This window comes from Hyperolius riggenbachi, chromosome 12 (genome assembly GCF_040937935.1).
Source record: "Hyperolius riggenbachi isolate aHypRig1 chromosome 12, aHypRig1.pri, whole genome shotgun sequence".
NCBI classification, from domain to species: Eukaryota; Metazoa; Chordata; class Amphibia; order Anura; family Hyperoliidae; genus Hyperolius; species Hyperolius riggenbachi.
This window is the reverse complement of record NC_090657.1, coordinates 138,668,327-138,690,546: the sequence shown is the minus strand read 5'-3', so window position 1 is coordinate 138,690,546 and position 22,220 is coordinate 138,668,327. Positions and strand designations below refer to the sequence as shown.

Here is a 22,220-nt window from a genome sequence, read left to right as displayed (position 1 = left end):
TCTTTCTCCTCTTTCCAATGATATATAAACCGCCACCCTACGTCTTTTAGTTTACGCTATTTTCGCGATTGAAATTGCCGCGGCCGCGATTTCGATCGCGAATATAGAGAAAACTAAAAGGTGTAGGGCAACAATTTAGGTGTCGTCAGAAAGAGGAGAAAGAGAGCTTTAAAATGATATCCATCAAGCCATAGTTATATTGTATTACACAGGACGACACTTTCCCCAGTGTCAGCAGCTCCATTCTGCTGAATGCAGCTGCTGACTTTGACAAAAAGTCGCCGTGTAATACAATATAACTATGGAAAGATGGATATCATTTTAAAGCTCTCTTTCTCCTCTTTCTGACGACACCTAAATTGTTGCCTTACGCCTTTTAGTTTTCTCTATTTTCGCGATCGAAATCGCGGCCGCGGCAATTTCAATCGCGAAAATAGCGAAAACTAAAAGGCGTAGGGTGGCGGTTTATATATCATTGGAAAGAGGAGAAAGAGAGCTTTAAAATGATATGCATATTTCCATAGTTTCTGCACTGCTCGGAGTCCCTTTAAGCTTGTAATCTTCTTTTAATGTTAAACCTTAGCCAAAACCTTTATTTGTTTTTGCGTTAGATGTTGAGGGACAGAGGCTCCGATAGGATATTACAGCTGCTATCTCCGTTCCCCTTGACAAAGATTACCACTCATTTCCTGGCCAAACAGTTTGAGAGGTGTCGGTGGCTTCCAGAAACGTGCTGGATGCTCAGCAGAGGCGGTCGTTATCAGCTGCCTCGGCCAAGTTTCACCTAGCGTGTGTATGGTGCTTATGCCTAGTACACACCATACAATTTTGTTAGATTTTTCTGTTAAATTTTCTGTTAGATTATTTTTTGTAAAGTACTGGTAGAGACTGGTCATTATCTCTGGTGCATTGTCTTCTGGTTATCTCCTACTGAGTAGAACAATGCCTAATTGCTCGGCAGATAGATGGATAGATAATTTCCAACATGGTGGAAATTATCTAAATCTGGCACGTAAATCTAACAGAAAATTGTATGGTGTGTACAGCTAGCCTCACATAAGATTAATTTCCTGGCAGATTCAATCTCTAGGTTGGAATAAGAGGATGATCTGTTGACTCCTGGAAGTCTGATTGGTGAAACTCCAGTTGATTTTGGTTGATCAGTTTGTTGATCTGAAGTGTGATTCGGTACAGCGTTCCTATTCTGATGACAAATTACTGTATTAGATAGTGTGCTGGGTTTTCTTCCCCTCATGTATCATTTTTGTTGTTGTCCATCTCAGATTTGTATTGTACATCCTTTATTTATGTAAAGCAGTAAGCACTGCGTAAGGAGAATAATAGCAATGATAACTAAAACTTGGGAACGTTACTTCCTGTTCTTCTGCCAGCTGTAATTGGAACCGAAAGTGAGGAAAAAATTTTCAAACAAATTATACAAACTACCAAAAATCTGAGGCGGAGGATCTAGCCTTTGACCCTGTTATTCTAAAGAATAAAAAATGGTGGAAATCTCATTGTGAGTTTATCCAATTTCCAAAATAACCTTGTAAAAAGGGAACAACTGAACCCCTTACAAATGGACTCAAATACTAAAATGGTACAATGAGCTCAGGTGTTAGCAACCTAAAGCAGCTGATTGGATATCATCTTTATTTGGTTTTCAAGATTGGCAGACTGATAAAAGTTAATTTTCAGCCAGGAAATGATAGGTTTGTATAACCCTCCACCCGTCTTCATAGTCAATGTTGTGTGCGATAGATAGATAGATAGATAGATAGATAGATAGATAGATAGATAGATAGATAGATAGATAGATAGATAGATAGATAGATAGATAGATGGTAGGTTTGGTAACACAATCAATATGATTTGCCATATAGTGACGGGTAGGCCCATATAGGTATATAGGAGATAGATAGACAGACAGACAGACAGACAGACAGACAGACAGACAGACAGATAGATAGATAGATACAGATAGGTTAATAGGTTCCCTAATCAAAAAAATGTGTCTTAAGGGGCCCATACACCTAACGATTTTCCCGCCGATATATAGAAGATTCGATCACTGTGATCGAATCTGCTGTGAAATCGTTGCGCAAACGCTGACAGAACGATCGATTTCTGTCCGAAATCAATCGTTCCCGTCATTTCCTGTCGAGCCGTCCATGCGGAAGATTTTGCTCGATCGCCGGCAGGTCGGGAGTGCGTCGATAGCAGCATTCGAATACCCGACGACCGACGGAATACAGCGGCAATACATTACCTGCTCCGGCCGGCGCGAGTCCCCGCTGTCACTGCTGACTTCTTCTCCGCTGGATTCCGGGTTCCGGACCGGCTGGCTTCCTTTCCTGTCCTGGCAGGAGCGCCCTATACTGTTTAAACTTCCCCGGACAGAAAGAAGTGAAGCCAGCCGGTCCGGTACCAGGAACCCAGCGGAGAAAAAGACAGAGGTGATAGCGGGGACTCGCGCCGGCCGGAGCAGGTAATGTATGCGGGAAGGGGGGGGGGGGGTTGGGGGTAGTGGCAGCACCACCACAGATTGTGATCGGTTTCATGCTGAAATCGATTCACAATCTGTTTTCAGTAAAGGCAGCCATACGATCCCTCTCTGATCAGATTCGATCAGAGAGGGATCTATCTGCTGGTCGATCTGATGGCAAATCGACCAGTGTATGGCCACCTTTAGACTACAATAGGAACATAAGACAATGACGGACTATGGTAGGAATTAGATTGTAAACTTCTCTGATGACAGCCAGTGACATGACTATGTGACTATGTACTCAATAAAGTGCTGTGAAAGATGCCAGCGCTATATAAGAACACAATAGTAATAAATATAATAAAAATAGGCAGAGATAGATAGAGAGATAGATGTATGAAATATACTGCATATGCAGTAACTATTTAGTCATTTGGCAATACTGTGGCCAGCACTCGCATGTTGTAGCATTAGAGTCCCAGCTTTGGACACTTTCTGCATGCATTTTATATACTGTGCTCATTTTTGATTCTTTACAACTGAACTGGGTACATTGTAACACATCTACTTACAAGTCCTACCATACAGCTATGCCAATCCATAAAGCCATGCCAAGCTATACCTCGCTCTGATGAAGGCCAAATAGCATGAGACAACTGTCTGAAAGGTGAATAATTAATGACTGCTGATATACTCAAGTGATTGCTTTTCTGAAAGATGCTTAAAGGACAACTGCAACAAGAGGGATATGGAGGCTGTCATATTTATTTTCTTTTAAACAATACCAGTTGCCTGGCAGCCCTGCTGATCCTCTGCCTCTAATACTTTTAGCCATAGACCCCAAACAAGCTTGCAGCACATCAGGTGTTTCTGACATTATTGTCAGGTCTGACAAGATTATCTACATGCTTGTTTCTGGTGTTATTCAGACACTACTGCAGCCAAATCCACCAGCAGGGCTGCCAGGCAACTGGTATTGTTTAAAAGGAAATAAATATGGCAGCCTCCATATCACTTTCATTATAGTTGTCCTCTAAAAAAAACAACTCCCGTGTTTCTATACTGAAAGGTTATAGGAGATGCCACTGATGACCTCCTTCTGAAAATGCTAGTTATATAATTGTAATGGAGGCCACACACTATACTATCTGTTTATACAACATTTAAACAATCTTACCATATCTATGTTCTATTAGGGCCAGCTTTTCAATAATTATCCTATAGCAGTCCTTTAAACAAGAGAGGCATAGGCTACAACAGGCTACATCCCATTTGCACTACAGCCCAGAGAGGAATAGCTCTGCTCGCATAAAAGTTTTTTCAAGTGAACATGTAATGATTAAAATTTAGAAGCTGCCATAACGGATTTTTTTTCTGAATGCACTAGCTGTCTGGCTGATCTGCTAAAACTAGTGTAGTGAAAATGGGAGCAAAATGTATGCAGTTGCTCAGGGTAACCATTCATGTCAGCTGTTAAAAGAAATAAGGATTCTGATTGGTTGCTAAGGGGAACTACATACTAGAATTATTTTCATTTTACTTGATAAATCAAATAATCTAAACATACGGTAATTGTTTTTAAGAGTCATTCACTTGGGCAAGTACCGTACATGTATCACAAACGGATCAGATTCCCACAGGGATCAACCAGACATCATCCTTTAATCAAGGAAGAAATATGGTTGCTATGGGACAGTTTTAGTAAATCAACCACAACTTATTTTGCATGAATGTTTTCATAGGGTTATCTCAGAAGGTAATATCAAATCAAATATCTCTAAACAGGAACTGTAGTGAAAATAACAAAAAAATGCTTATTTTTTACCATATTTATTAATGATTTAGTCAGTGTTTCCCCATTGTACAATCTTTCCTTTCCTGATTTACATTATGAAATGTATCACAGGTGGCGATATCTTTACTGCTGGCAGTGACATCAATGTGGAATGTTTGTTTCTGAGTCTTCCAAAGCCAATACAAAATATACTTGGTCATCAGCCTAGACTAAACATCACTGGGAGGGCAGAGCTATGTTCAATATACAGCAATGTATAGATATAGGAAATGTTTATGATACTGTAACCATAATACACTGAATTCTTCTGTATGTCACTACAGTGCCTCTTTAAGTATAAAGAATTATGTATATGGATATGCATCCACCACCTGTCATCCACTCCTGAGGAACGGGATGTTTACAGGAGAATGGAGGCATTTAGGACTGGTAATGGTATAGTCCATGACTCAAACATCTAAGCAAGTTTCAACCACTCACCAATGTCTATCAACCACATAGTACCCAAACCACGTGCTAACTGCTCTCATATACATACACAAACATACAGTGGCTATGGACACCACCATTCATTTTCATTTTACAGCAGCTGAATGATGGTTGGTCAGTGCAGTGGTAATTATGCAGCTCAACCGCCCAATATGTGGAGAGTTTCTGGTTCTGACACATTCTCCTGAACTGCAATGTTTACCACGGACAGAGGAATGGAGTTATCATAAGAGGAGCACAGAAAATTCAGATGGAGTAGTTCCCCAGAGCAGCCAGTCAAGTTTCACCTGATAAATAAAACACAGATGCCACTCTGGGCAACTGCACCACATTTGCTCTTGTTACGCTTCCACCTGTCTTGATAAATCAGCTCCAGAGCTCTGTAGTGGAAAGATAGATGCTCAGTTCAGTGCTGGGTCATATTACAAGCAAGCAGCTGAGAAAGCCAGGAAATCTAGCAAAGATCCTTTTGCTTTTTTCTCACTGTAATGTTTGCGCTGGTTTAGGAAATCTCCAAAAGTGTTCAGCAAGGTCTGATGTAGTGAGTAGAGAATTGGAAACAACTGGGTCTGATTAGGTCAGGACTGACCTAAAGGAAAACCTGGCCTAGGAAAAAATAAGGAGACTGACACTGGTAGCCCTATTTTAAAAATTAACCTTGCTCGGCTATCATGCTTATCCTCCTGGTTTAATTAGTTTCTCTGTTATTGGCATGAAACAAGCTTGTAGCCATTGAAGTCTGGACACCTGATCTGCACGTGTCTCCTGATTCAGTGACTCAAAAAATATTGAAGACACAGAACTAGCATGATAGCCAAGCCAAGTACACTTCCTTAGGAATAAGTCAGCTTAAAGGAGAAATCTGGATTGGTGAGGAGCAATCAAATATGGCAAGTAAAGACCTAAAGTGATGAGGAGAAATCTAATGATGTGATTGTTGGAATCCTGGAAATTGTTGATGATGAGAGATGTTGGCTAACTATATCCTAGAAAGCAATTAGGAAAGTTCTGAACTATGTTATCTATCTATGAAATGTTATCTGGAGGGGTTAGGAAAGACAAAGGACCTTATTCAATTCACTTTTTCTTCTACGTTTTCTCCTAGGAGATAATTTTTCATCTTCTGTATAAAATAACTTTTCAGTGCTCTGCATTTGAAAAAGCACCAAGGTGGAAAAGTAGTTATTCTGAGTATTTTGCTTTCTGGAGGCTTAAAGAAAACTTGTAACGAGAAAAAGTTCCTCTGGGGGTACTCACCTCAGGTGGGGGAAGCCTCCGGATCCTATCAAGGCTTCCCCCGTCCTCCTGTGTCCCACGGCGGTGGTGGAAAAGCTTCCGGAACGGAAAGCTTTACCTTCCCGGCTCCACCGCAGGCGCAGTATCGGTCTCCGCTCGGAGATAGGCAGAAATAGCTGATTGCTGTCAGGCCGCTCTATTGTGCAGGCGCAAGTCTCCTGCCCCTGCGTAGTAGAGCGGACCCGACAGAGATCGGCTATTTCCGCCTATCTCTGTGCTGAGAGCCGCAACAGCGCCCCCGCTGGAGCCAGGGAAGGTAAATAAATGTAGCTTGTCGGGCTTATTGAGCCAGGATTGCCGGAGACTTCGGGGGAGCCAGCGCTGGATTGCCTGCAGCTACAGGGGAGGGGGAAGCCTGGGGACCCTCTGGCTTCCCCCTCCCGAGGTGAGTACCCCCCCAGGGGAACTTTTTTTTGTTACAGAGTCTCTTTAAAGGGCATTTTATTGATAAGGTGTGAAAATATCACCTAGGAGAACACTTAGGAGAAAAGTTGAATTGAATAGATGCCATGGTGTAGTAAATAAGGCTTCACATAGTGGTTAAGTGAGATGGTTCATGGTACCCAGAAAGTGGTAAGGAGGCACATAATAAGACATCCAAATCAATGAAGAGACCTGCAGTGGTTAAAAGGGCCCCTGAAACTGGTGAGGACAAATCTGAAGTAATGTTGTATTTGAAGTAGTGAGGAGAAATCTAATGTGCTTAGTGGTACACTGGAAAGTGGTGGAAAGAGATATGAAAATAAAAAAGTACTTTGAAGTGGTGAGAAGAAATCTGATGTGGTTTATGAGACCCCAGAATGTGGTGAGAAGAGGGCTAAGTGCTAAGGAGTGATAACATTTGGTTAATGGGACCCCAGAAAATAGTGAGGAGAGATCTAAAGTGGTGAAGAGAGATTACAGTTGAGCTGCTTGGTCTGGACGTGATGCTGAGTGCTTTTCTCTATGCAGTTATTCTAGTGGTGGAAGCTATGTGTCACTGTGATGGCAAAAGTCCAGGTGGAATCTGGTGGTGTAGAGAGAGTCAGTAAAGTGCAGCTGTGCTACTTGGAAAGCTTTTACATTCCTGGAGGGAAGATGATACCTCCCAGAACCTTCACACGGAACCATCAGCTTCTCATAGAGTATTCACATGTATCTCTCAGCATCTCATTGAACCCTCACCTACGCAGAAACTAATAATCCCTAAATTCACAAGTATGCAATGCCAGCCTACTTATCATCACCTTCCATGAACACATAGCACCAATTACCTAGGAAGTTATATGGTCCATCATAAATACCCATTATAATACTTCCATAGACCTGTGCTGATGTTCTCTGGCTGGTCACCATCATTGTAAATTGGACATTGTCATTGTACTCGCTTCCTTAGTTTGACACTACTTTCTGTTTATGGGACAGTCGCATAAACACAGCATTACAGTGTTGCCATGGCTCCCTTATGGCAACAGACAGAATGTGAAGACTTGAACACAGAGCCAGACGGACCATGAATCCTACCTATAAAGATATTTTACTGGGTAAAGGTGGAGGTACCCCTTAGTGATATCCTGAAACCAAGTCTTAAAGTATTTCTGTCCCATATTTCCATATAAGATGACTGTCGACTCAATCATCTGCCATCCTATATCTAAAAACAGATATTTGATATCTTGCCCATTTTATCACCCATGTTTCCCCCACACACACTCTTACTCGTGCGCCCCCCCCCCCCCGCCTTCCTTCCTGGGTCCCACCTGTTGTTCAAAATTCAAGGGCCTATATTTTGTAATGACCTCATGAGTCTTATGGTTAGGGCTGTAAACACACAGAAACACGCAGCACACGTATACAGAGTCCTCAGAATCATCTTTTCTCCTACACATGTGCTAGATCACAGACCAGCCCTTGCTCTAGTTTTACACACACTATGTAAGTTATGCAGACTTTGCCCTATACATTGCACACTGGAGGAGCTTCATCCATACCATGGCCTGGTCTTTCTATAGTGACAGCATAACCCCATTAACAGACTTCAACAGCTTAAAGGTCAATTCACAGATAATGCCCCCTCTGCCATAATAAACAAGCCGGTGTTCTACAGATAATCTTAACGTATGTTCTGGACTGCTTTGGAATTAAAAGTACTTAAAATGCAGATAAAATAATACCGGTAATACCTATTGTCTAAAAAATAAATTAATTGCAAATTTGAAAGGCGGGAGGTGCCTTCAACATGCTTATTTCAAAAGATGTAACAGTGGAGGTAGGTGGGACAAGCACATGGCTGAATTGTAAGATATGTGCCTAGAAAGCTGGAGCAAAACTTGAGCAGTTGCTCAAGCAACCAATCAAAATACTTGTTTCATTTAACAAATGCATTATGACTGTCTGCTAAAGAAAAGGGTTGTAATTTTGCTCCAATTTTCTTTGTACCAAGCTTTGTAAATCTGGCCCAAGCTTTCTAATAAGTTGTTTTGAGCAGCTACTCTCCTTTTGCTTTGGTTTTCTTTCCACCTGTCTTTAAAAATCAAGTCTGGTATGTAGGAATCTGGAGCATCTGTGCAATGGTCCTATTGTGTGTCATAGTTCCAAGGACAGATTTGCCAATTCATACCTTTAATTATTGACACACGTGATTCGGTGGCCAATTAAAAAACAGCTAGGAACTAGCAGAATTAAATTAAGGCATGCTGTGAGGGTCACACTCACACATCTAGTAGATCAGAGAGAGGCTCTAGCAATGCCTGTGGCCTTTTGCCCGTTACACCCCTCCCTTCTCTATTCACACCAAGTCACCAACTGACAAAAGCTTATGAAGTGCTCTGTGACACTCTCAACTTATTATTCTGCTGAGGTAGAAGTGCTTTACACCCTGTATAAACACCATTAATAAATGTGAGCCGAAAAGCATGAGTTGGTCACCTCACATGGGGTGGGGATGGTACTTATCATTTCTGCAGGGTATTTAGTTGGTTTTGTACAGAACAGATAAAAAGACACAGTCTTGTGTTTTCATAAGTGCAATGATCATCCAGCCTGTGCAATAGATGGGCATCAAGTGTAAGATTGATTGTCTGTGGCTTTACTTCTGTTCAATACTAACATAGCCATCATTTTCTGCAGCGTTACGATACCCGGTTCAAATCTGGGCCAATACACTATCTGCATGGAGTTTGTATCTACTCTCTGTGTTTGCGTTGGTTTCCTCCTATGTACCACAAACATACAGATATGTTAATAAGTCCTCCCAAAAATTACACTACTAGAGGAAAAATAAGACAATAACTGGCTATGGTAGGGATTATATTGTAAGCTCCTATGAGGACAGTTAGTGACTTGACTATATAAACTATGTGTAAAAAGCATCGCAGAATACTTCAGTGCTACAGTATATAAATACACAATACTAGTAATAATATTAATAATGTGCATGTAGTTCAGATACTATTATCAACACAGCCTGGCTCTGTTCCACTCAACTCAAAAAATAATGCCGTAGAAAAAAATAGACAAAATGCCTGCATTAAGATTACCGAAGACGCTGACAGATCCAAAACACACGGATATAGTTTTTCTAACTGTTAAAGGACTTCAAATCCCCAGGTTGCGACGTACAACAAATCAGTATGTGGACCTGGGCTGCGATCGATAACAATGCTGGCTGAAGATCGAGACAGTAAAGTGACGCCTGCATTAGTCATAAAATTATTTTCATTCAAGGTACGGTTCCCAGGATTTAAAGGTTACACTTCAGTAGGTGGAAAATCACTAACAAATAAACACTTTGCCTTGCTAACTTCCAAAACACAGGGACACATGATGCTATTCTTGTATATATAATGCATTTCTCAGCTCGGTATAATGTGACGTTTTGGATGACACAGCCATTCATCAGTGCTGATGACAGCGCAGAGCTTCCAGTGACAAGTTATTTCAGTGATGACTAATGAATGAGCCCATGCATGACCTTTAGTTTTTTGGTACCTCTAGAAAAATGCTATTTGGTTATATTACTCGCTACATTTATGCCACTAGAAAAGAGACCTGCAAAACTGTTGGCGATAGCAGCCAGTTACAATTCCAAGTCTGATATATCCAGTGCAGGTTTCCTGAATTAAAAGCTACATTGTAATGGGTTGCTACGAGCAACAGCCTTTTTGCCACTTGCTCTGGACTGGTAAGTCATCCCCATATACACAGGTGTAGCTTGTCTGAACTGGAAACAGAAGATGCCCACTTTTCCTCCAGCAATGTTATGACATGAGTTATAATCTGCTGGTATCAGCTCACTTACCATGTTGACAAGTCACCCCAATGCCTAAGGGAGGAACGGAGAGAATGGATGTATCTGTTAGCTCCTCAGTACCGGCACCCAAAGCTTTCTCTTTAGAGAGTCCCCTCTAATTTGTACTGTGCCCATTCACACACCTGCTCCCACTTCGACCCTGATTGGATGCCACTAACTACTACACCCCCCCAGCCCCAATCCAATGCCAGCTAACCCCTGATAGGAGGGACAGGCATTTTACCAAATTTAGCTGGTGACTTGGAAGGGGGGCCAACATAAAAATAAAAGACCAGGTAAAAAGGGAGGGGTCGGTGACAAGTATGAACACATGGCACTCTCCTCACTGTAAATAGTTAAAGGGAATTTCCAGCACTTGCCATCCCCTTCTCTGCAAGCAGCCCCTCCCTGTGTGAGTGTTGTAGCCCCCAGATTTATGACAAGGTCTGGAGGGGGCCTGAAAAGAATAAGTATCAGATGACCTCCTCAGTTCCTTCCATCAGGGAGCAGATTAGAAATAGAAGCAGCTGCAAACGTGACTAGCCATGATACAGTCTATGTGCAGAGAGGTGCAGCCAAACACACTAGCATATTTACTAGCAGGCTGCTGCCAAGAAAGCAAACGCAGAGAGGGGCACAGACCCTGCTATTGGAGGCGAGATGTCTACCGTCACCCTATGCAAAGGTGAATTACACAGTGCCCAGCAAAAGGAAGTTCATGTTCACCCCTTCTGTACACAGGAGTCTTTAGTTACAGAACCTGTCAGTCAAACATCTGAAAAACCAACACCCATCCATCTATCTATCCTCGTATTTGCTAAGGGCATTTGGCTCACTGTGGTAAAATTGCTTTTGCTGCTGCAGCTGAGATTTGCACAAAAACAGCTAAAATATTGGCCTGGTCATTTAGCAAAATTAGTGTTGGTCAGAGGTGATCACCAGCTCTTTAGCTCCCATGCCAGGAGCTACCATTTTAAATGAATATCGGTGCACATGCAGGAATCTGATCCAGCAATTTCTGGAACATTTACCGACATGTATGAGGTACAAGGCCACTCCTAATTACTTTCATCATATGTAGCTTTTAAAAATAAATTCAATCAGATTGATTCATGAAGCTGCGTTACCACAAGCAGTGCGAGATAAAAATCAGTGTGCACACACTACGCGCAGTGCTGTTGCATAGCGTGCTAGCACTCTCGACTTGCAGGACTGAGTCCCCGGTTCGAATCCCAGCCAGATCAACATCTGCAAGGAGTTTGTATGTTGGCCCCCGTGTCTGTGTGGGTTTTTTTCTGGGTACTTCAGTTTCTTCCCATATCCCAAAAACATACAGATAAGTTAATTGGCTTCCCCCTAAATTGTCCCTAGACTACGTTACACGCACTAAACCATACATACATGGACATAAGACTATGGTAGGGATTAGATTATCCAGGTAGAGATTAGAAGAACGTCTCTTGTCAGCTTGACCTTTCTGACTTTGAAAAGCTTTTTCCAAATGATTCTTTACAATCCCCCAATTATCCTTAAATGATTTTTGCCATGCCTCCAGAGCTGGAAACGGAGTGGAAGCTACTGGCAATGGGGAGAACTTGGGCAACTTCCCAGTAACCACCTGAAATGGCGAAAACCCAGAGGAAGAGCTTTTCAAATTATTGTGCGCAAATTCTGCGAATGGCAAGAACTTGACCCAATCATTTTCCGCATCCGCAACATAACATCTTAAAAATTGTTCCAATAACTGATTCACTCGCTCAGTCTGACCATTGGTCTGTGGGTGGTATCCCGATGAAAATGACAGTTCCATGCCCATTTGACGACAAAATGCCCTCCAAAATCTGGAAATAAATTGGACTCCCCGATCTGACACTATGTTTTCCGGAATACCATGTTTTCGGGAAAACGTGGATGATGAAAAGATCCGCCAGTTCCTGGGCCGAGGGGAGTCCTTTTAAGGGCACAAAATGGGCCATTTTACTGAAACGGTCAACTACCACCCAAATGACCGACATGCCCTCAGACTTCGGAAGTTCCCCCACAAAATCCATGGACAAGTGGGTCCACGGTTCACCCGGGGTGGGCAAAGGCTGCAACTTTCCCACAGGTGCCAGGTGGGAGGGTTTACTTTTTGCACATACTGCACACTCTCTTACATACTCCTTGCAGTCTGTTGCCAATGACGGCCACCAAGCACACCTAGCGACTAGGTCCTGTGTTCTGGAGGCCCCAGGATGTCCAGCATTCTTGTGCGAGTGGAACATCTGTAATATTTGAAGGCAAAAAGGTAGTGGCACAAACATAACCCCCTGAGGCTTTCCCTCAGGAACATCCTGTTGGAAAGGGCTTAAAGTTTCCATCCAATCTTTCCAAGTTTCTGTGGCTGCCAACACAACTTTCTGTGGAATAATAGTCTCAGGATCTGAGGGCTGTGCTGTCTCTGGCTCAAAGCATCTGGACAGGGCGTCTGCCTTAACGTTTTTACTACCAGGAGTGTATGTAATTATAAACCTAAATCTCGAGAAAAACAATGACCATCGAGCCTGACGGGGGCTCAATCTCTTAGCCCCCTCAATGTATTCCAAATTTTTGTGATCTGTGTAAACCGTAATAGTATGTTCTGCCCCTTTTAGCCAATGACACCACTCTTCAAAGGCCAATTTAATGGCTAGAAGTTCCCTGTTACCTATGTCGTAGTTTTTCTCTGCTGGTGAAAACCTACGAGAGAAATAGGCGCACGGGTGCAATCTGCCCTGTAACCCAGAGCGCTGAGACAGCACAGCTCCTACTCCAACCTCTGAGGCGTCTACCTCAACAATGAAGGGAAAAGAGGTGTCTATGTGTCTCAGAATGGGTGCAGAGCAAAACAACTCTTTCAAAGTGGAAAAAGCAACTCGAGCCTCAGGGGACCAGTGGTTAGTATCTGCCCCTTTTTTAGTGAGACTGGTAAGGGGTGCTATGACTGTGGAGTACCCCTTTATGAACCTTCTATAGTAATTAGCAAATCCCAAAAATCTCTGAAGGGACTTCAGGCCCACTGGCTGGGGCCACTCCAACACAGCAGAGACCTTAGCAGGGTCCATAGAAAGACCCGAGGTGGAAATTATGTACCCCAAAAAGGTGACAGAAGTTTTCTCAAAAATGCATTTCTCCAGTTTGGCGTAAAGCATGTTCAGTCTTAGTTTGTTCAGCACAAACTTGATGTGAGTTCTGTGCTCGGAAAAGTTGTCTGAGAAAATAAGTATATCATCTAGATATACTAGAACAAATTTACCCAACACCTCACTGAATACCTCATTGATTAGTTCTTGGAAGACGGCCGGGGCGTTACACAACCCGAAGGGCATCACTAGATACTCGTAATGCCCGTCGGGTGTGTTAAAGGTCGTCTTCCATTCATCGCCCTTTCTGATTTGCACCAGGTTGTATGCACCCCGTAAATCCAATTTCGAGAAGATCTTAGCATTTGTGACCTGCGTGAATAAATCGTCTATCAAGGGTAATGGATAGCGATTTTTTACTGTAATCTTATTCAGAGCCCAGTAATCAATGCATGGCCGAAGGCCTCCGTCTTTTTTCTTAACAAAAAAGAAACCTGCTCCAGCAGGTAACCGGGAAGGGCGAATGAATCCTTTGGCTAAGTTTTCACGGATGTAATCTTGCATGGCCACCTTTTCTGGCCCAGACAAATTGTAGAGATGACCTCTAGGGGGCATACAACCTGAACGGAGATCAATGGGGCAATCGAAAGGGCGATGTGGAGGTAACTGATCAGCAGCTTTGGGACAAAATACATCAGAAAACTCGGAATATTGTTCTGGTACTCCTTCCACCCGAATCCCGGTCTGGCCCAAGGTCACCTTCACTAAACAATGCTGGAAACAATGGGCTGACCAGTTTGTTAGCTGACCCGTGGCCCAATTAAACTGAGGGGAGTGAAGGTGTAGCCATGGCATGCCAAGGATGACTGTGGAGGTAGACATGTGTAATACAAAAAACTGTAATTTTTCCCTATGCAGTACCCCTATAGTGACTTCCACCTCTGGTGTCTGAGACAGAGGATGGTTACGTTGCAGGGGGGAGTCATCCACTGCCGTAACCTGGATGGGTGGTTTTACCGGGGTAAGTGGGATACCCAATCTCTTAGCAAATTCGTAATCCATGAAATTAGCTGCTGAGCCAGAATCTACGAAAGCCTCAGAGACTTCAGATTTATTCTCCCATGTAATCGTACAAGGAAGAAGTAACCGTTTATCTTCTAGGGGTGAGAGTCGTACGCCTAGGGTATTACCCCCAACTACTCCTAGGCAGTAGCGTTTCCCGACTTTTTAGGGCAATTCCGCACTCTATGACCCCCCTCTGCACAATAAAGACACAACTGTTCCGAAATCCTGCGTCTCCGCTCCACTTGAGACAATCTGGACCGGCCAATCTGCATTGGCTCGGGTGGAGGTGAGGCGGGAGGAGATGGAGTCACAGGAGGCGCAGCGTAGGACACCATTTTAATATTGTTTCTACCCCGGGTCTGTTTTTGATATCGTAATCTGCGATCAATCCTAATTGGCCGATGAAATGGCCTCATCGATAGTTCTAGGTTCGGGCTGACTTAACATAAGATCTGAGACCTCATCTGATAACCCTGATAAAAAACAATCTAAAAGGGCATAGGTGTCCCACCTGGCTGAAACTGACCACCTCCTAAATTCCGCAGCATAATCCTCGACCGGACTCTTGCCTTGACGTAACATCTTGAGCTTCCGCTCAGAAGTCGAGGCAATGTCTGGATCGTCGTAAATTATCGGCATGGCTTTAAAAAATTCATCTACCGAGGTTAAAGCTAAATCTCCGGCGGGCAGACTGTATGCCCAAGTTTGAGAATCGCCTGATAACAAGGTCTTAATAAATGTGACCCTTTGGGCCATAGTTCCTGAAGATCTAGGTCTCAACTCAAGGTATGATAACACTCTACTTCTGAAATTTCGAAAGTCAGATCTGTGACCAGAAAATTTCTCAGGTACAGGCATACGTATGTCTGTGCTAGAAGGGGATCACACCTCATTCACAGCCGTCTGGAGGGTTTGTAAAGAACCGGACAAGGCGTCAATCATCGTCTTGTGACTACCCAGCACTTGGTTGATGTTATCCACCGAAGTGGCAAGTGTGCCCAGACGGTCAGTGGGTGCATCCATTTGTTTTTGGGTCTGGTGTTCTGTAACGATCGGTGTAACACAGAGAGGATCTGATTACCGGTGATCTGCAGTATCACCGAGAATGCAGATATATACCAGATTATTGATGATCTGCAGTATCACCGATAATCAGATATATCTCTAACCTCTGGACACCTGAGTGATAAGAGTGTTCTGGTACAACAGTAATACTTTGAGGATCGCACCTGGAAGACAGGTGCAAGAGCAGATAGGAATACTGCTCGGCAACTGGTTCCTTCCGTAGTCTGGACTCTCCACGGGGAGGAGTCAGACTGACAGTGGGAAGGACAGAGCGTGAGTGACACCAATGGAGAAGTGTCACTGACAGATCTGCAAACTATCTCCTAACAGGAGAGATAGTTCTCGAGGTCGGACAAGCCAGGTCGTAAACACACAGACAGATAAGGTACAGAGACAGGAGGCAGGTTCAGAATCCAGAGACTAGCCGAGATTTGGCAACAGAGTATCAGAATGGTAAAGGTACAAAATCAGAGATCAGAAGAATGGTCAGGAAAGCTGAAGGTCATAACAAATAATCAACAATGCCTAAGCTAAGGTGTGAGTTCCTTGGCCAACAGCACCTTGGAAACTGATCTAGAATATAATACAGATAATAACAGACTTCCTAGACTAAGGTGTGAGATCCTTGGCCATCGACACCTTGGAAACTGTCTAATAACACAGATACTGACAAGGTCTGAGTGCTACCACGTAGTGATCGCAACGCCAGACACCAGAGAAATGACCAGCAACCAGTATATATACACCAGCGCTCACTAGCGCCTCCCCTAAGTTCCGGACCAATGGAAGTTGCTGAAATTGTCAGCTGACCGGCTTGGTCAGCTGACTCCCTTCTGACTGTCATAAAGGCCCCGCCTCTCTGCGCGCGCGTCCTCCTGAGCCAGTGTGGACTATCAGTCCCAGCCACACCAGACATGTGTTGTAATGTGTCAGCCTGTTCGAGCGCGGGGGCAGCCGCACCGCCAACCGAGCATGCAGCGGTTTCCCCACGCTCAGCCACTGTGTCAGTAGTAGGCCTATGCGTACCGACTGCCGCGTCGGACGCGGACTCCGCCGCCCTGACCGCTGGGCATGCGGCGGTTTCTCCGCGTTCCGTCCCGCTAGTGGATGCGTGCCTAAACACTCCAGATGCCATGCTAGACGCGGAATCAGTAGCCTCACTCTGAGTATTTGCGGCGGCTCTTCCGCGTTTTCTCACAGAGACAATCCAATAAAGGCCAGGGTCATAATGAGATATCAGAAGTTCATGGTATCCTAGGGCTAGACAAGGGCAGGTGAGGGTACACAAGCTGGGATGGATCCAGACGGCAATGTCAAAGGTGATACACTAAGGCAATCCGAAAAAAAATCACTTCTAAAGCAGGGCCCTTGTCAATAAAATGCCCCTTTCAGCTACCTGAAAGCAAGAAATTACTCAAAATAATTTTCACAGTACATTCTCACCTACTTTTTAGTACTTTTTCTATTGCAATAGCCACCTAGAAGCAAGAAATAACTCAAAATAATTTCCACAGTACCTTCTCACCTACTTTTTTATACTTTTGCAATTGCAAAGAGCTAAACAAAAATATTTAAAAAAGAAGATGAAACATTATGAGTAGAAACCCCAGGTGCAAAAATTAATGGAATAAGGCCATAAAGTGATACAGCATATAGCGATGTAATCTTGTCTTAGGCCTAGTGCACACCAGAGCGGTTCTGCTGCGGTTTGCGATCCGCTTGCAGGTGCGGATCCGCTTGGGTAATGTATTTCAAAGGGCTGGTGCACACCAGAGCGGGAGGCGTTTTGCAGAAACACATACTCCCGGGCTGCTGCAGATTTTGGATTGCGGATGCGTTTCTGCCTCAATGTTAAGTATAGGAAAAACGCGAACTGCTCTGAAAAACAGCACTTCAGAGCGGTTTGCCAGGTGTTTTTTGTTACAGTAGCTGTTCAGTAACAGCTTTACTGTAACAATACATGAAATCTACTACACCAAAAACGCTTCACAAAACCGCAAAATGCTAGTTGAAACGCTACAGAAAAATAAGAAAAAGCGTTTCAAAATCTGCTAGCATTTTGCGGATCTGCTAGCGGTTTTTGGTGTGCACCAGGCCTCACTCTTGATTTCTTGCTTCAAAACTCCAGTGAATTATGTAATGGCTTTAGAGATGATTCACATAATGGTACCAAAATGTCTTAATGTATTCATTTGCAAAGAGAGCACAGGGAGATTTAAGAGACTAAACATGATGGTCATGTGTTTTGTTTGTTTGTTTGTTTTTAACTTAGCTAGCTATGTAAGAAATGGCATCCATGGATTGATATTGCAGACTGCCTGGGTCTGAGATATTCTGTCCTTTCTCTCTAATACAGTAGTATTGGTAGACTTTTTTTTGTTCATGAAGGATTACCTTTAACTACTGCAATAGAGGGTGAGAAGTTTAAAGGATACCTGAAATGACATATGACATGATGAGATAGACATGTGTATGTACAGTACCTAGCACACATAACTATGCTGTGATCCTTTTTTTCTTTCTCTGCCTGAAAGAGTTGAATATCAGGTGTGTAAGTGGCTGACTCAGTCCTGACTCAGACAGGAAGTGACTACAGTGTCACCCTCACTGATAAGAAATTCCCCTTTTTACCTCTTTCTTGCTTTCAGAAGCCATTTTCTGCTAGGAAAGAGTTTTATAGTTGGAATTTCTTATCAGTGAGGGTCACACTGTAGTCACTGCATAGTTATTTGAGTGCTAGGCACTATATATACACATGTCTATCTCATCATGTCACATGTCACTTCGGGTATCCTTTAACAAGTCTTTATTTCTTATGACAGTATACCCAAGTAGCTCATGGTAACCCAGATTCTCTAGGAGAGTATAGGGGACTAAAAGAAACAGAAAAGCCCTCCTACTAAATAGCAATGCTCAGTGCAATTTGCCGTCTTAAAACAGAAGGTATTTGTGTTAATTCAGCTTTAAGTGAGCAACTATGGTTTCCCGTGGTGCACCACCCCTATCTCTTTTTGGACTCTTTTATTGCCCTATAGTTTCTTAGTGGTTTGGGTCACCATGAGCTACTTGGGTTCTGTTGCACTGGTCCAAGTCCTATCCCATGGAGCCATATCAATCCCTGCCATGCACTGATGAGGACCAAAAGTCTGAATCAGGCTGTCTGCAAGTTGTGTTGATGTGGCTCTGTTAATTTTACAAGCTATAGGTTTGCTATACACCAGCGGTTCTGGATGTAAACCTCGCTTCAGGGGCAAAAAAAGATAATTCGCATATTCAGGAGTTATGCATTATGGGAAACTACAGTTGCTCACTTAAAGTGACACTGAAGCGAAAAAAAACAAAAAACCTTATGATATAATGAATTATATGTGTAGTATTAATAATTAAGAGAACATTAGTAGCAAAGAAAAGAGTCGCATATTTTTATTTTCAGTTGTATAGGTTTTTTTTTTAATCAACATTGCATCATTTTCTAATATTTGCAGTTTACACACTACACTCTGCATTTTACCATATGAAACAGAGCAGAGCTAATGACCCTTTGAACTTCTCAGCAGTAAAATCTTATTTAAGGTTGTCTTTCACTGTTTCTTTGATGTACAAGTGCTTCAGAAAATAGCATTGTAGCGGACCAACACTTCAGATTCCCTCTAAAGCTGGATTATTGCAAATACCTTCTGTTTTGGGCAAATCTATTATTTTAGAAGTAGCAATTGAAACAGTGATAGCTATATTTGAAATATGATGTCTGCCATGAAATTATTCTCAGAATGACCAACGAGCTGGTGACACACAGCATGGGGGTGGGATGGGTGTACAGGCAGAGCAAAGATGGAACCAGTGAGTCTACCTTTGCCAGTAGTGTAACCTGTAATGCTTCTTCTCTTTGTAAGCAGCACTGATTACTGTAGGGTCATCTACATAGGGCCGGTTCTAGACTTTTCGATGCCTGATGCAAACTTGTGAGGATGCGACCAACCCCCCCCCCCCCCACCCACACCATCCTCCCCCCTCTCCCCCCGATTTGGAATGATCACACAGCACTCGACAATTTACTCTGCTTCATTTCATGTTCTCACATGACATGCTGCACCTCAACACAAAAGCACACTGGCTGGCTGTGAGTCTATGACAAACAAACTGCTCCCCCCAGCCAGTCGGCTGTCCTCCATTCCTCTCCAGTCAGGACAGCAGTGCCACCTCCTCCCTTCTACTGTGCAAGTTAAATGAAACACTGCTGCTCTCCTGCACCTCCTCACTCACTGTCAGATTCCTCACACAGCACAACAAGCTGCTTTCCTCCTCTTCACCTCGCTCTACTCTCATTTCTCCTCCTACTCTCACTGCATGCTGTCAGTGTAAATACAGTACACAAATGCTGCACCTGTAATCAGGGGTGTATCTGGGTAATATAGAGCCTATGGCAAACACTGAAATTGTGCCCCCTCCCCATCAGAGCCCCCTTCCCCTCTAAAAACAGCGTCCTTTCTCAAATGCATGTGTTATGGGGAGCCCCTGATGAGTCATATGACGAAACCGGTAGGGCATGGCCTCGTGGCGAGAGAAGAGACGCTTGTACGGCGGTGGTGAGGACGTCCTGATGCTATTTTTATATACATGCGCATGTTCTACATTTTAAATGTGAGTGTACTACTATCTTTTAAACTTTTTTATTAAACGGAGTTACGCTATGATACCTCTCATTTGAGTTTGTAAAGGGAGAAACCTGCTGGTTCTGGATATGAAGCTTGCTGGAAAACTTGTTTGCTGAACTGTCGTGGTCAGCCATAATATTTGGTAAGCCTTGAATCTTACTGTCTGTGGATACACAGAGTGGTGGTGTCATCTACGTTTCCTGGCACGGATTGGTGCTATCACTTTTGGTGGAGAACGTATACCATCTAGCCTTCATACAGTATCACGCTATGTATTGTTTCTTGTATCTGAGCTTATAATAGGAGGAAGAGGCTGAGCACGAAGGTTCACACTTGTTGTACAACGCTGTATATGCTGACTGTAATCAATCAGCCCATCTATCCGGTGAGAGTGATACTTATGTACTAACTGCATGCCAATACTGAAATCGAATAGAAGATCTTGACAACTTCAAGTTAATTTGCCATTTAGGATAATGGTACATGGACTTTGGTGCAAATTGGGACTTTAACTGTTTGCAAGGAGTGAGATGATCATTGTGTACTGACAGGTGTAGAGCGCCGCACTGAATTTATTCTTTCTGTTGTTCAGGGTGCATATACTAACCCATTTGGGCGGCGATCCACGTGTCAGTTTCGTTAATTAATTGTAGGCCCTGAATTGGGTTCCCATTGTATGTCCTAAGTCCATCGGGATAAAAAGTGCTAGGAGGAGCACATATACCACATTGGGTAAATGTGTTATGGTTGCCTGTGTTTTTTGGCTTGGGATATTGCTAAAGTTACTTTTTGGGAAATATCTCTTCTTATTCCCTCTCTGTACTCTTTTTTTTAACTATAAGTCAAGTGGGCCCTACATACATAAATTAAGTAGCCATGTTCCCCAGATAACAGAATTCATCTGATCTGAAAACTAAGTCCCAGGGGCAGGCATAGCGGTGCAGCAGCCCTCTAGATACGCCACTGCCTGTAATCTCTGCTGCCTGATGCAAATGTTTCACCTTGCTTCTGGAAAGAAATGGCCCAGGGTCTAGAAAAGTAATCAACACTGCACTAGTGCCAGATACATTTGAACCTGTTACTGAGGTCAGGGAAGAAGTTACATAGCTGCTGTTGAGGCGATGCCAGGCTTACTTTACAGGAGAGCAGTTATCACACTCTATGCCAAATACCAGTTCCTTGTCACCATTAACCTATCATCTCAGAATTCACTCATATTGCTATGGAGATGTCTGGGCAAGACAGAGCGAGGTAGATTTACCAGGATTGGAGAACATCAGAGATACCAGTAGTAGTGTAGCCTCTCGCCACTACATGTATAATATTTAATAACAAGATACGGACCACCAAAACTGGCTTTCCAAGTAAAACCACTGCGAAAAAGAGGTGTGAGCAGAGGAAAAAGAATGGTTTATTATTGTTTACTATTATTGATAGCACATGGGGTAGATTCAAAAATGAGCGCTGCTTCAGCAGCACTCGTTAAAAAACAATTAGAGGCCACTATGCACATTACACTCGCTCCTTGCAGCGTAGCGTACCTTACTTTGTAATGCGCGTTGCTTCCCTAGCAACGTGCACTCCTTTAAATGCCGGCCGCTGCTGTGAAGTATTGCAATCATGATCCTTCACTAGCACGGCCTCTACTATGTTAATTAACATAGTAGTAACATAGTAGCTAGTGAAGTATCAATACTTCACAGCAGGGGCCGGAATTTAAAGGAGCCTGTATTGCTATGGAAGCAACGCGAGTTACTAAGTAAGGCACGCTACACTGCAAGGAGAGTAGCATGCATAGCGGCCGCTAATTGTTTTTTAACGAATGCTGCTGACGCTGCTCTTGTTTGTGAATCTATCCCATAGAGAAGTGCTTATTACAACTACAGCACCAATAAAAAGCAAATGCAGCAACTGGAAAAAAAACCCACTGGGGGACCTGAGGTCCTGCTGTGGTTACAGTCTCTGCATGCCCTATTGCTCCGCCACTGATCAGAGA

General features: G+C 43.3%; 2 protein-coding genes across 6 annotated transcripts in view; one reads left to right on the top strand and one right to left on the bottom strand.

Moving 5' to 3' along the window:
* Positions 1–10,454, bottom strand: part of TNNC2 (troponin C2, fast skeletal type) — a 49,848-nt gene extending 39,394 nt beyond the window's left edge. Inside the window, exon 1 of the mRNA XM_068263259.1 lies at positions 10,348–10,454. Within this exon, the coding sequence (XP_068119360.1) occupies positions 10,348–10,350 (3 nt within the window). The 5' untranslated portion in view covers positions 10,351–10,454. The remainder of the gene's footprint in view (positions 1–10,347) is intronic.
* The window catches only part of SNX21 (sorting nexin family member 21), a 368,146-nt gene that overhangs the window by 218,507 nt on the left and 127,419 nt on the right, over positions 1–22,220 (top strand). The window lies entirely within an intron of this gene.